General features: G+C 39.6%; 1 protein-coding gene across 1 annotated transcript in view; it reads left to right on the top strand.

Annotated features, from left to right (window-relative positions):
- The first annotated feature begins 1,004 nt into the window (after positions 1-1,004).
- MTPN (myotrophin) overlaps positions 1,005-15,603 on the top strand; it is a 45,391-nt gene continuing 30,792 nt past the window's right edge. The window contains exon 1 of the mRNA XM_068945890.1: positions 1,005-1,476. Within this exon, the coding sequence (XP_068801991.1) occupies positions 1,405-1,476 (72 nt within the window). The 5' untranslated portion in view covers positions 1,005-1,404. The remainder of the gene's footprint in view (positions 1,477-15,603) is intronic.

The following is a 15,603-nucleotide window of genomic DNA, read 5'->3' on the forward strand; positions in this document are numbered from 1 at the left end:
TGTTCCAGAACTCCCTAGTTTATAAGTGAAATCAGTAATTAGTCTGTCCTGAAAGGGTTTTGATCTTTGTTTCCTTGCAAGTAACATTCTAGCTATTTCTATTAAATACCATTTAATCCCCTTCAAAAATCTGCATAGTTCACATTTCTTTGGTTCAGAAGTACAAAGAGAGTTATACAGAAAGAATCACGAGCAGTATGGCGCCGCTCTCCTTCTCACCCCAAAACTACAATTCTTTTTTTTTTGGTTGTATGGTGGAGTGCCCCCTTTTTCCCACTAGTAATAGTATTACTACCTTTATAAAGTAACCGTATTTTTTTCATACTAGGTTACGCCTGTAACCTAGGGGTTACAGTCAAAGCGGTCCTAGCTCCACGAGTGTTCAGGATGATGCCTGCCATGCGGGGCTAGAGAGAGAGGCTGCCTATCAGAAATCACACCTGAGGCACCTAACAGGCTACATATTCCACACGCAAAACATGTGGTTTCAAAAAAACCGAATACAAGCACAAGGTGCCATCACTTAATTATCACGTCCTTCCTTCTGGGTCTCGCTGCTCCTGCTTCAGGAGCACTATGGTCATCATTCGCAGCACGTTTCAGTGCCCCGAGTTAAGCCGAAGAGACCCTTGAGCGCTTCGTTCCTCCGCTGCGAGTTTGAACCACCCTCCAGGGCTCAGCGCGCCCTGCTGCGCTCCCCACGCCACCCCCCGCACACGCGCATCTTCCACGCAGCCACCCCAGGCATCGCGTGCGGCAAACAGGCGGGTTTCTAGGCCTGAAATTCAAACGGCTCCCTTCTCACCTCGCGCCAAGTTTAACGGCCCGCTGGGCGGGGCAGCGGGGCGGTTGGCAAAGCACAGCGCAGGCCCCGGTGCCATGGCAACCGCCGGGCAGCCGGGGGCGGGGCAGCCGGTGGGGCGAGACCGAGGGAGCGAGACGCGCATGCGCCAGACCCCCCCTCCACCTCACCCCCCGCATTTCCTTCCTCGCCACCCCCCACCCCTGTATCTCCGGGAACAGAGGGACGCTGAGGTGGGCGCAGGCGCAACAGCGCTCCGGCGGCCGCCTGCGGGTGGCGCATGCGCACGGCGGCCCGCTCCCCCCGCGTGGATGTCCCGCTAGGCTGGGCAAGGGACCGCGGGGGGGGAAACGCTGAATGAAAACCGGAAGCGGAAACGCCGCGCGCAAGTAAACCGCTTTTCGTTCAGTTAGGCGGATTCCGCTGCGCTCGGCTGCGTTCCCGCGGCGCTGAGCCCTAACTGCCGCCGGCCTGCCCTGCCCTGCCCGGCCGCCGCCGCACGGGGGAGGGGTTGCTGCCCTCGGCGCCGCCGTCTTCGCGCCGCGGAGCTCTTCCCGGGCCCTCGCCGTCTCGCCCGCCCGCCTCTCTGCCCGGCGGCCGCGATGTCTGACAAGGAATTCATGTGGGCCCTCAAAAACGGGGACTTGGATGAGGTGAAGGACTACGTGGCCAAGGTAGGCGGCGGGCGCGGCGAGGGCCTTGGCCGGGCGGCGGCGGCGGGGGAGGGCGAGGCGGCGCTGTGGGCTGTGACGAGGGAGGGATGTTGCTCGAAGGCTTCAAGGGCCTCTTTGCGGGGAAGGGGGGGGGGTGCTCGCGGAGGCAAGTCGCTCTCAGGATCTGCGACGTGCTTGGGGAGAGCTTCTTTGTCGCAACTGTGAACTTTTCGCGGTGGTGAGGGTCTGGGAAGGAGGGCGTAATTCACTTCCCCCTGCGAGGGCCCTCTCAGTTCCTGCGTGCTTCCTCCTTTTCTCCCCCGCCGCCCTGCCCCTCCCCCTGCCTCCCGTCGACCCGCATACATAATACTGCAGTTATTATTATAAGTCCACTGCACGGAGCTCTGTGGCACGAGTAGTCAGTGTCCTAGTCCTGCCTTGCTAATCTTATGTGCATATGCACGTGTGGTCTTGGTTTCGTTATTCTCCCCCTCTGTACCTTAGGGCTTATCCTTAATAGGGTGAGGCTAAGCTACCAGGTGTGTTTAGGCTTAATTCATTAACGTTCTGTGAAGTGTTTTGAGATCCAGTTAGGGCAAATGTTAAAGGAACAGTAGACACCTGTGTAATGACTGAAAATTATGCAGATACTTTGTAGTACTTGCAGGCTGAATTCTGTCCTTGTTTGCCTTCATTTGTCAATAAATGTCTGTAGGGAAAGTACCTGTACACGACAGCCGGGTTCGGCTTCAGCAAATCCTTGCTGTTCAGGAATACTGTCTAGAAACTATTATGTCAGAGTAGAGGCTCTGAAGTTTTTTGGTGTATGTGTAGTTTAGCTATACTTATTTAGACCTCTGAACAAGTTAATGATTGTCTTTGGGAGCTTAAGGTATTGACAAGTGCTGACATATCTTGCTGTGATGATTTAAATTTTTCCTGCTTCATTTGTCAGCTTTGGTTGAAAGTAACCCAAACTTGCAGCACTCTTGGCAGAAAGAAATGTGTGTGAGTACTTCCAGCTGCTTTAGTACAAAGTTCAACAGTTTAGCTTGACTATTCTCTGACAGTTTCAGCTAAGCCACTGGACTTTGCATCAAGTGCTCTGCTCTGTTCATGAAATACTTGAAGTAATAACTGTGAATAATAGTGTTATCCCACTTCAGCCATTTTTCAATGATTGTTTAACTATGTCTTATTTTTTTCCTATGTAAGGAAGTTGGATGCTGCACTTGGTTTGTTTGTTTGGCCTCCAGAAACTTTCAGCAGATGATCTGAATTGTTACTACAGCTTTTGTAGGAATTCCGTATATCTGGAGAGCTCCGCACACGCTAGCAATTAACAGATTCTTGGTATTTCTGTTCCTGAGACAAAAATTCTAACAGTAACTACCTGGAATCACTTTATATCCAAAAAATCATCAGAGAACTGTTTACAAAAGTTTTTCATATTTTCAGCCTTCCTGACTGGCTCTGCAACGCATAGAGCAGATGGGTTTTTGTGAGCACTCTTCAGTGCAAAGTTAAATACTTAGTACAGTTTGCTGTTGGAAGTGGCCTTAGTCAGCCTGCCTGATGCTGTAGTAAAGAGGGTGAAGGCATCTGCTAACTGCAATAATGAGGTAGAAACCTTTAGAGGAGAGATTGGCCATGGTTAGATGACAATAAAATAAGCCTACAGTCCTTGAACAGTCTTAACATTTCAAGACTGCCACTAATGTAGAAAGTGGGAATAAAAAAAACCTATGAAAATCTTCTGCATATATGTGACCTAATCTTGTTCATTTTTTTTCCCCTTCTTTCAAACATACTTTTTCTCTCAGCTGTTAAGTGTCCTTCTAGCTAGATAAGCAAAAAAACTCTAATGTTTTATTTTCAGCCTATTAACACATTGTGGACTAGTAAACTTTTAGCCTGGTGTCCTGCAGAAACAAAGCTTATATGACTACATTTGGCTGACCGTCTCTCTTCTCATTGTTGCTTATTGATCTTTTTTGGCTACTTTTTGATAATCTTTATAGAGTAGAGGGTTTCAAAGACATTGGTGGGTTTTCTGAAACTAAATGTAGAGGAGGGAGATCTTGCAGGGAGGGAAAGATTGCAAGACTGAGCTTTTGCTTTACTAGACAACAGGAAATGTGCATTGAGTAAGGGAAAGAGAACTAACTCTTCAGATCCACTGACTGTAGGAAAAACCTCAGCTGGAACCTGTACCTTTTTGATTCCTAAATTAATCAAATATGTGAGGGCAAATCAAGGCTTTGATCGTTCCAGTTCTCAGTTTTCTTCTCCATTCTGGGTGTTCACTTTTGACAGTCTTGCTTGTCAGGTATATAGCTTCTGCTCCCTGCTTTTTTCCTGTTCCAATCATGATCTAGCATTCAGGGATTTTACCAGAATTATATAAACTTTGCACTAGCAGAAATTTCCCCTTACATAACGTGGTAGGCAGTCTTACATATCTTACAGGCTGCATCTTCATAAAATTCTAGTTTTCTTCTCTGTTTTTTGAAACTTCTGATTTCAGATTCTCATTTATTTCGGTTCCTGTTCTATTTTTAAATCCCCATTCATTCATTGAATGCAATATGGCTTATAATCTTGCAGGTGTGATGCTAATTAGATTATAAAGGGCTTGGCCTCTGATTCTGTTCAATATCTAAATGGCAGGGCTTGAAATACTAACCACGTGACCATGGGTGCATTAAAAATAATCACATAAATGGACCTCATCAATGGGGTTCTAAGAGTTAAACTGTGATAGTCAGTCGTGGCTTCTCCTTGCTTGTGCTGTCATAAATTACAAAAGTTCTGTAACAAAAGTTCTGGAATCATTAGTATCTATTTTGTCACCTCAGGTTTGGTTAGTAGGTATCAAGAAATCTAGCTTAATGGATCAGTTCAAAAACTGATTCAAACATTAGGTGAAACCCACAGTACAGTGTGGAAACATTTCTTTTCAATGGTTGATCTGTTCTCTTTAAGCAGAGGAAGTTTCTGCTACTTCAGTAGTTTTTGAACAAGGGAAGGGTAGAGAGGCAGAAGGAAGAGTCTTGATTTGTTTTACATACTCTTATGTAAAGAGATTTTTGCCTTACTTGAAAGATACTTTCTTCAGGGAAAAAAAAAATCTCTTGTAGAAACATAGTTCTGTATGTTGGCAATGAAACAGACAAATATCAAATGTTATTACTCTGTTGCTTCCCAACAGAGATCTTAGTGCTGCCAGTGTGTGGGTTTGGAAGACGTGGCTGGCTTCTACTTGATTAAAAATGTGAAAGGATATTTGTACAGTTTGAATAGTCTCATAAGGCTACTTTCTTTTCAATAAAAGCATCTTATTGTCTCTACGTTTCTCCACTTGTAATAGTGTCAGCTTTACGGTAAGTGTTAATTTCTTCTGATGTACTGCAGTTGTAGTCTGTGAAGACTAGCTGTTAAATGCGGTGTCGTCTTTTTTCTAATGACTAGATAAAAAGTAGTTTTCACTGTTTACTTTCTTTGATATCTTCCTTTTGAATATAGCCAGCATATGTTGTCATCAGAGGTGTCTTTGCAGAACTGAGCTTGGAGGAATTCTTCACTCTTCCCACATACATCCACTCAAATTCTTAAAATTCTGCAAGAAAACAGAAGCTTTCATAGCAACAGATAATCAACTGTGCAGTCAAATGAGTTAGGAGGACCAATTCAGAAATGAGAAATTTGCTTCCCTCAGGGAGGGAACAGAGGGTTTAAAAACCTACTGATTGAAAGAAGAGCAGAGTATATTAAGCCTGCAGAACCTTATTTTTATTAATATGAATATTTACTCTTTTTTCCTTTTCTTTCTTCTCCTTCCCCAATGGAATGAAATAAGCTGTATAATTGCTTATAAAGGCTTTTCTATCAACAGAAGTACACAAAATGTTTCTAGCTAGCCATAGATTTCTTGGGCTAAGTGTAATTCCTTCCGTCACTAGGCACAAAGATTTTGGCAAGATAAACTTGGATTTGTAAGAAGGAGGTAGCAATTAAATTATTGTCCTAGAGTAATTGCATGTCCCATAGCTCAACTGGGAATACTTCATTTCATGAGCTGTTATAATCCTTGACGTTATTGCCTCCTAAACATGCCACTGGTTACAGCTGTATTTGGCAAATCAGCTGGACCATTAGTACCTGTAGATAGAACACTCGAGCAAATTGGAAGTGCCAGATTTTCCGTGCGGTGAGGACGGGAAGTTTGAGTGATGATGGGCTGTGAGATGAGTGTGATTAGAAAATATGTCCTATGTTATGCTTACTTAGTGGGCATTTCTGGTGATGATTATTGTTTGTGTTTTTAAAGAAAAGCTAGAGGAGCTTCAGTGACTTGGAGGACTGGAAAACAGAGCAACTGCTTAGCGTTCTTCACAAAATTATGATAACTGCAAAAAGGCTTGAAGTTCTTTGGGGTATATTATTATTTGTATGGATGTCTGGAGAAGTGACAAAGACTAGCTGGAGAGACTGAAGCAAAAAACATTTTGAAATACTTCCCCCCCCCCCCCCAAAAAAAAAAAAAAAAGGGATAGCAATCAGATATGGTAGAAATCTTTGGATGTTGTGAAAGAGAAGACAAATATGTCTGGGGCAAAAATGATAAACAAGAAGAAATAAATGGCTCTAACTTCTTGAGGTGACCTCCATTCTTTTGTATCTGTAGAAATGTTTTCTGCTTCTTCAAGAACAAAGTAAATGAAAACAAACACTTAAATGAGCATTATATATGGATGAATCACTTGAGTTACAGATTAACCATACCATGGATACATTGAAATCCTGGTTAGTTCAGTATGTAATCTGCTGAAGTGCAGTTTGTGATTATGGCCTATACTGGTATCTGGATTGCCTCAGACATGGAAACAGTTTTCTTGCTCTAACGTGAGCCTGAAAGCCTTGCTACGTAAATACACCTCAGTGACTGTGCAGGAGCATATCAGGACTAGCACTGACCTGGAGCTACTGGACTGAGTTTATTCTATGTGAGACCCTTCAAGTATCTCATTATTTAGCTCCCAGGTGTTCTGATGATACTTATACTGTTTGAGGTTTTTTCTTTACCTAGAGTATTCCAAGCCTTGCATTATTATTTAGATTTGATTACTATTGAGTGTGATCTCTTGAGATGCAGTTTTATTTTACTACGTAGCTCTACTTAAACTTGGTCTTAAATTTACATTTTGTTAATTTGAACACGTGGTAAGATTTTATCTTATGAACTGATACAGTTGCTTACTACTGAATGGCTATGAAGGGGTGGGGAAGAAGAAGCTTTTAGTCTATTAAATATGGTAGAGGTGTGTGGGGGGGGTGTCCCCCAAGTGCCTTAAATGTACTAGAATGGTATGGCAGTTGCTCTTTAGTAGTGGGTACAGTAAGATGTATGAGATAGATGAAAAACACCTTTTCAGGATGGCTCATAAACTCCCCCAATCAGATTCAAGAGTTTGAGGGCGTGTGGCCAAGAAAAGCTCACAGATGTTGTTAGTTCATGCAGCACTTCCTTGAATAGTTACACAGGGGAAGCATGGGATTGTAAACTCAGTTGCTACCAGGAGCAGCAGCCTGGGCATGTGTGCAGAGGTCTTTGTGCTTTGCTGGAAATTGACTAATGAAAACTGGTGAATTCTATAATATCTAATTCTTAATTCTATAAGACTGTGTCAGCTATTACTGTTTATGTGTAGGAAACATAGAGAGTTCTGGAGAACTTGCAATGAGATACTCAAAACTTGCCTAAAGGCTAAACAGTGATGTCAGTGTTCTCATTTTTTTTAAGGTTGCATATGCTGTTCCCACTGAATTTTAATTGATAAGACAACACTAGCAGGAAAAATAGGACAAACATCAGGAGAGTCTTCCTGACTTGGCATAGAATGCATCAGCCAAGCAAAGTTATGGATTTTAAAAGGTGTTTTCCAAAGAGGAATATGGTCTATTAAGTTGTAAACCTGGCATAGTGCTGGAATGTATAAATCACTGACTGAATGAACACTCCAGAGTTCTCAGGTCTGTCTATTCCAGGAAGATACAGATATAACTGATTCTTTGAAGTATATATAAAGCTGTTTCCATCCTAAATGTAATTGCAATTCATGATAGGACTGATTGTCAATCTGTGACTTCTAAATGCAGTAGTATTTCCTGAGATGTTGATGTTTGACCTAATATCATTTTGTTGTTCAGCTGGCCTCTGCGCTCTGAATCTTTGTGGATTTAAGAGACTGTCTATGCATGTGACTCATGTTTGATATCTTTGAGGGTTGTTTTTTTTTTCTGCCTGAATAAAAAAATTAGATGCTTCTTCATATTTGTTTTTCTGTGGGCTGTGCTAATAGTACTGACTGACTTGTCCTGTGTCCAGGTATTTTTTTGGAAAAAACGAAGAGGATGATCAAAATTAGACTTTATTAAAATGCTAAACTTAATTTCTGTTGTTGAAATTCTAACATATTCCGTTACCCAAATAAAAAGAGAATTTTGTCTCTGCAGTGGTGATATCCTGTTTCATTTGAGTTAATCTTTAGCATATACATCACTAAGTGCTACAGTACAAGCAAGGTTGGGAGTATGTGTTATAAATAACCAGCAGAGAACTCAATGCAATGAGAGAGTGCTTGCTTCTAATACTGTTCCTTTTATCACCTTCCTTCCTTTAATTGCCTCATTCTTCTCTCCTGCATCAATTTCATCTTTACTCCATCTATGTGTTCCAAGCCCAACTCTTGTCTTCAGGTTCAATTAAAGTTACTCTTGACTCCAGTAAGAGGGCATAAGGAAGATGAGTTAAGCCTGCAGAACTGTTCTTTTGGATCTGTACTGTCTCCGCTTGGAAAAATATGTGGAGAACTGTATTTGTGAAGGTTGCGCACTTGAGCGTTGACTCGTATACTGTGAAATTAGTGAGTCATGCAGGCCACAAGTGTAAATACTGAATGAATAGATCTTGTAGTGTCAGAGTACGTAAGTAAGGAAACACCTGGACAGGTCACAATAGTCTGAACAATTTATATATACTAATTTTAAAGGAGCATATTCTTAGCTGTTAAGGAATCAAAACATGGCGGTCAAACGTTCTACCTAAATTGAAGTAGAACATCTCAAGTCCAAAAACTTTATAAGATTAAAAAGTGCTATGAAGATGTAGAAAGGTCAGAAGAGGAAACTGGGGAAAGTATTGAAAGCCAGGGGATGCATCGCTTAAATCACCATATGCATCCCTATGTGATTGTTCTTTTTTTAACTGCTAGTAAAATTGCTTATGCTAGTTTGAGCCTCTGGGTAAGTGTCCAGACAAAGGTGAGAAAAGTTACTTTTTTGTGTGTGTACCTAATTTGCACAACTTCAAAGTTTAAGGTTTGCAATAAGATGTTCTTGGTCGTTTTTTTCTGCTAGCAAGAGCTCCTTCTTGGATGTTGCGTCTGCCTGCCAGTAAAGTTCTGTGAAAGGATAAGTTGTCATTTGGGTGGATAGATCTCATATTGCTGGGACAAAAGCAATAACTGGAGTTAAGTGCCAAGAAGTGACCAGTCTGTTATATAATGATTATTTTTCATACAAGTTACAGTATTGTTTTTTTTTTTACAATTGATTGTTTTAAACAATTGGTTGTTTTTCTGCCTTAACTTTTCTGAGGTTGGCTAGGTGCAGGTTAAAATAGTATGGTTCATATCAAAAGGTTTGAGCTTCTAGTGGGATGCTGGAGGTTGTATTGGCTGTTTCTGTTTTCTTTTTCCTGGAAATTGATGCCAAAGCATATGTTACTTTCAATTATCAGTGATAAAGTCCCTCAATCAAATGCCAGAGAGAGGAGGGAAGCAATAGCTTTGTTTAAAGGACTAGAAGCTGTGTTCCTGTCTCAGAGTGAAGGCTCTTCTTGGAAAGAAGTCAGTATCGGTGTCCTACTGTTTAAACCACAGTTCTTGTCTTGATTTTCAGTTTGACTGGGATGTACTTGTGTGGCAAAGGGGTGGGGGGAAGACGGTAAGTAATTTGATGTTGTTCTGAAAGCCATTGAAATCCTAACAAGATAGAGTAGGGAGGGAAAGAGGAGCATGATCCTGTAAATTCACTATCATAATATGTGTACACATGTTCATGACTTTAAAGCAGCTTGGGGAACTTAGTGTTTGGTGCTTGTTAGTGCTTTGACTGTTTTTGCAGTCTTAGTGTTTTTTATCAGTTTTTTTTTTTAAAGCTGTGTAATTCTGTAGCTTGGTGCAGATAGGTAATACACTAAGGGCTATTGCATTTATCTGGAGGGAGAAGTGTGGGGGGGAACCCCTTTGCAACTTTCTTACTGTATCAAGAATTATACTATAGTCTAGATTTTCATCTTTGTTTATATAAATTGCTGCCTGCTTCACTGGTTACAAGGCAAAAGGGAAATGGTGGAATCACTTTACTTAGTCTTCAGCTACGCTTTGAAAATCAAGTAGGGTAATTGCACACAGTGGCTAATAAGCTGAACGGACCACAACATCACTAAAAAGTGATTATTCTGGAGATTTGCCTGTCATGTTTCCATACAAAATTTAAAGCATATTCTAATATGTATCTAATTATGGAGTCAGCTTATAAAACAGAATTGTATGCTCAAAGATTCTTATGAGCTAAGATAAAGTCTTGATAGTTCTTATTGGAAGACTCAGTATTTTCTTTCCCCAAACGCCAGTATTTTATTTGTTAACAGAGTCGTCATTCATAAATTAGTGATTGGGTTCAAGAGGGAGGAGATGAGCTGTAAGACCATTTGAGACAAAAGCTGGAGAACTGTTCACAGAACAGTAACAAATTATTTTAACGGCAATCTTCAGGTGATCAATGATCTGTTGCTACTATGAATGTGAAAAACATAAGCATTAAATGTTTTAACAGGGATTTATATGGTTGTTCAAGAACTCTTTCAGTATTCAAATCAGAAAATACAGTATTGGGTAATACAATTGGGAGGAAGAAGTTTCAAGTTCTTTATATAAGAGAAAGGCTTCTTCCAGCTCCTTTGGGGTGAGATCTGCGTTTTTATGCTTGGTAATTCTTGAGCGTGCCCTGTGTGTGGATGTGGGTGTTTTTATTTGCTTGTTTTTAAGGAGTATCTTTTCCATTCAAGTGAGATATTTGGGAGCATCTTGGATTTCTTGGATTACTGACTTCCCCATACCTTCAATAATACTGTTAACTCTTCCTTGGCTAAAGGAATAGGATATTTGTCATGGTTTCAAAAAAATTGAATGTGGTCTGTAATGAAGCATTGATTATCTATTACATGCACTTACTCTTGAGTTACTGTCTCCAAAGTAAATAAGTTTAATTTCAAAATTGTTATTTTAAAAGACTTGGTTCATAAGATGAGATGTTTCTTTAATTAGAGTATTATGTGAAATATGTTTTTTAGCTCAGTTCTTGGGACAAGCTAGAAAAATCTGTAGTTGATAAAGCGTTTTGGATGCTGAATCCTGTTGAAATTGAAAAAATTAACTCTTGTAGATGGCTCAGTATCAATATTGATGTATTTTAATGGAAGTATTACTGTGAAATTGAATGCTGAAAGTAGGTAAGTGTTTAAGAAGCCATTCTATGTTAGTACATATGCTGTCAAAGTATATACTGTGTAGGCTTGTTTTTTAGCCTGGTAAGGCATGAGGTATTTACTTTGTGAATTTAAAGAATAGCTTTTCTGCTCACGTTTTATAGTTTTTTGTATGATTCTGTATATACAGATTGCTTCAGCATGACAACAAAAGTCCATATCAAAGCTGAGAAATTCTGAAAACTCATGATCATTAATACTACTGTTGATATTTTATATCATCTTATGAATCAGTATATGATGAAAAACTAAACTCAGTGCGTGGAGAAAAGTAATACCTGTTAATCTGAGTTGAAAACATACTTACGAGAAGCTAAGGTTTGAGAGAGCAATTAATGATATATCCTTTGTTCAGAAAAAGATACAAGAGAAAGAAGTCACTCTAAAATGTTTAGCTCCAATTATAAAATTTTAATTTTCTGTCTTTTTAAGACTATAGCAGTAACTTTTGTAAGGTACTGTACTTATTCATTTCCCCATTTATCTTCCCATAGCTTTATAATGGAGTACAATCTTAGCTTTAAGCACTGTTTATATAATATTTTTTGTTAGACTTAGAGGTCTAAAGCTGGCATCAGTGGAAAATCAAACCCACTTGCTGGGGTCTACTATTTTCCTTCCAGAAAAACAGTCACTTCTTGTGCGTTCTTTGGACAATATGTACTGAGAATTTTAATACAGATGCTGCTTTTTTTTTTTTATGCGCTTAAAATATCTGAAAATGTTGTCATTCAGAGTTAACCACTAAGTGCAGACTGGATCGTCATGTTTCTTATTCCTTGCTGACCTGGATGGGTTTTGGACCAATGATCTAAAGATGGAAACAGTCTGAATCCTATTACCAAAGTCTTTGGTGGTTTTATCCCTGAACTTAATATTTTACCTTAATAGTGGCACCAAAGAAGGTCAAGTGTATAGTATAGTACATTCTTTTTATCTGTCCAAATATACTTTCAGATGTCTGAGATCAGAAGATTTGACATGCTAAACGTGGGACTTGTGTGAAGCTACTGGAACAGGTGTTAACTTTTTGTAGGAGATTGTTCTGGTTTGGTAATGGTATCTGTTTGTGCATAGCGGAATACCAAATTACTGATATTCTTGCTTTAAGGTTGCCTGACTTCTGTTGTTTAGTGATCATTTGGCACCTAGGTGGAATATTTTCTGCCTAATGTGCCCTTGGAAGGGTAAATGATCCACATCAGATAAAAATGCAACTGTTAAAACACTGATACTGGTCAATCACTTCTGGAGAAGAACCCTCTCAAAGCCAGCTCAGTGATGCCGTCAGAAATGGGCGCTGCACTATGTTCAGTGGATACAGTACTTGATGTGTTAGTTTTGTGTCAGGTTAAGGTGAACAGCTGTTAATTCTGATTGTGATTTCTTGAGACTTAACTGTTAGATGGTTTTATTTCTTGTTATGCTCCGAGTACTCAGTCAGGTCTGGCAGGCAAGCCCTCGTGCTATAATTAATGCATTTTAACTTAATTCCAAATTCTAAAAATTTTTGTAAACAGAGACAGTTTAGAAAATGCATCTAATTATCAGCCATTTGGTTCACAATCCAGCCTATTTAGCACACTAATGTTCAACGATTAAACTAGTACTTTCACGGAGAACTAGTGGTGCACATATATTTTTTGCTGTAGGTGGCATCCTGTAAGCATCTGCTTTTGCCCTTTTGTTAGAACTAATAATGCCTCTGTCTGCAGCAGCTTATTCTGTCAGAACTAGTCCCAGAAATTAGTACCATAACTCTGAGCTGTTGCCCAACTTCAGAGATGCCAGTGTTGGGCAAAAATTTGAAATCAATTTTAAATAAAGTAAAATTAAAATTTTAAATAAAAAAATTAGATAAATTCCTGAGGGTTTAGAGGGAAGCTAGAAAGCTGGTCCTTACATTCCTGTTTTATCGCTTATTACTGAAAATGATGAATGGATTGTGCTACTTCTCATTATAGTCTTAAGCCATGGATTTAAGACTTGGGGAGGGGAGAGGCAGAGGGAAAGCAAGTACTCTCAATAATGCACACAATTTAACGCCTTTCTGAAGCTAGGACGGTGGCACAAGTTTCTAGAATCCCTTGCTGGAAAACAGTATGTTCATCTTTGTTCTATAGAACAACTCATGTATCAGGTTTGTCTCTAAAAATGCTGATACAGCAGCTAAAGGACAGATGCTCAGTTATTCAGTTTAGTGGTTTGCCTCTGGATTCATAGTCTCTGGATTGAGACAAAGGACTTCAGATTACATTTGATTACAGTGGAAAAGGTGGATACTTGTTTACCATTAAAACAGAAAAGTAGGCTTGTTAAGTACCTTTTTGTTGGCTTAAACCAGCAGAAGTGTAGGGATGCTTAAAATATTCTGAAAAGCCTTTATAAATAGCAAGATAGTATAGGGTTCATAATTTTTTTTAACTTATGTGGCTGGAGTATTGATGTTATCGTTAGAAGTTAAGGTTTGTATCAAAAACTTACATACAATCGAAATATTACATACTTCATTGAGAAGGTAGATGTGTGTATTAACATGCACAGGAATTTACATCTGTCTGCCCTGGTTGTGGAACTTGCTGTAAAATGTCTCCTGGAGAGACTCTTGCTACCATCAGAACAGATACCTCTTCTGTTAAACAGGTGAGAGTCTGTTTTGGGGAATGTTATGTTGAAATTCCTTGAGTAGCCTTTTTTCAGCTTAAATACTGAAGCTAAGGTCAATATAGCAAGTGAAACTAATAGGAAAGACTAGACATGGATCTAGAGCAAGAATAAAGACTTCACTTGCTACTGGTGCTTGAAGCCTCTTCCAGATATTCATTTCTTAACTTTCTATATTCAAGAAGTTCTCTTCTGAACTTGTTTTCCTTTTCTGATTATCTTTAATAAGATTGCTCAGAGAGGCTTTTGCTGTTTATTTCTGTTTCATTAAGACATAATGAAAGGTGTAAAGATAGCTTATCCCAAATATCCCACAAAGTGTGTGGGGAAGAACGAGGGCAGCTGGGAGAAAATTCCTTATTGCTTCAGGTTACAGAATTTAAAGGAGGAAAAAGTAACAGTGGCAAGAAGGTGTTATTTAATATCTTCTGTCATAAACACAAAGATCAAACAGTAGAAAGGCTTAGCTAATACCATCTGCTTTCAGTCTTTAAAGAACAAATAAATAACAACTTCTAGATCTCCTGAAACTTTGTAAGTGGAAGTTAGTATCCCACACAATAAATCTAGGTCACTTGCTTCTGTTCCATTGTCAGCAGCCAGCTGTGGTCCACTCAGACCACAGCTGCAAAACCACTGAAATGGCCAGTATTTGCTTAACCAGAAGCTACCATAAGTAGTTTGTCAGCTGCAGGCTGAATAAGACAGGCCTGTATTTATTTATTAAGTGGGCTGAGAGTAAGAGGTGGTTGTTTTGGTGTTGGTTTTTTTTTTTTTTTTAAATATAGAGAACTTAAATGAAAACTTGGATCCTGCACAAGATTGTGGCAGTTGCCATGGGAAACTGCCTACTTGTAGTTAGAGTGAGTAGTTTCTTAGCCTTGACAGGAACCTACTGTTGCTTTTTAACCCAAATTTGCTTCAAAAATCTTAAAACAATATGCAAGTTACAATGCTTAATCTTTCTCCTTCCCTTTCTGCTCTTTGGGCTTAGTCCAGCCTTTGAGTTATTAGTTGCTTAATTATTCACCATGTTCTAGTTTCCACTCTGATTCTTGGGTTGAAGATTGCACAGGGACAAAAGGGTCATTTTTCTTCTGACTCGGAAGATAAGAGACAGGAAAATTGGAGAGTTGATAATTCTTGCTGAGGACAATATATAGGAAACTGATGGTCATCTTTAGGGCTTCTGTGGTGTTTGCTGAGTAGTTCTTGCTGCACAGTTGAGTTGAGTGGAAATATGGAATTAATCTTTTTAACCTACTTTGCCTAATTTTTAATTCTGCAACTGCTGAAACATCATATGTCAAAGGTGGTTTTCCCCTCTCTTCTGGGAAAAATTATTTAAAAGCTATTTAACAGTATATTGCAATGGTTTTTATTATAAGCTGGCTGTTTGAATTATTTTAATTCTTGTTTCTAATAATAAAAAGAAACAGGACTGTAAGCAGTGCGTGTAGTCTGCTATGAAATACTCAAAAGTTTAACAACTGGAAAAAAGCTCGCTTGTCTAAACTAGCGTCTCAGTTATTTTCCGATTTGCTTTAAAAGAGCTAATGTGAGGGTATGTCTGCTAGTAGCACTTTAAAGCAGAATTAACTTCAGTAGAGGAGGCAAATGTTTAACTTCTCTAGCAGCAACTGTTTCAAGTCAGTATTCCATTTCAGTTACTGCGAGAAAATTTCTAGAGAGAATTATATAAACAGCTTGGAAAAAGATTAGTTCATTGTCACCACTACTCTAAGATGTTTTGAGGCAGGAAAAGTTGTGTTAATTTAGCACTTGGAAACTAGAAATAAGTTCTGGGGGCAAAGCCGTTAGGCTTGAATTATTGAATTCATTTTATGGGTGTTTCTATCAGTAGTTTGCAA

The sequence above is a fragment of the Struthio camelus genome, chromosome 1, assembly GCF_040807025.1.
Source record: "Struthio camelus isolate bStrCam1 chromosome 1, bStrCam1.hap1, whole genome shotgun sequence".
Lineage (NCBI taxonomy): Eukaryota > Metazoa > Chordata > Aves > Struthioniformes > Struthionidae > Struthio > Struthio camelus.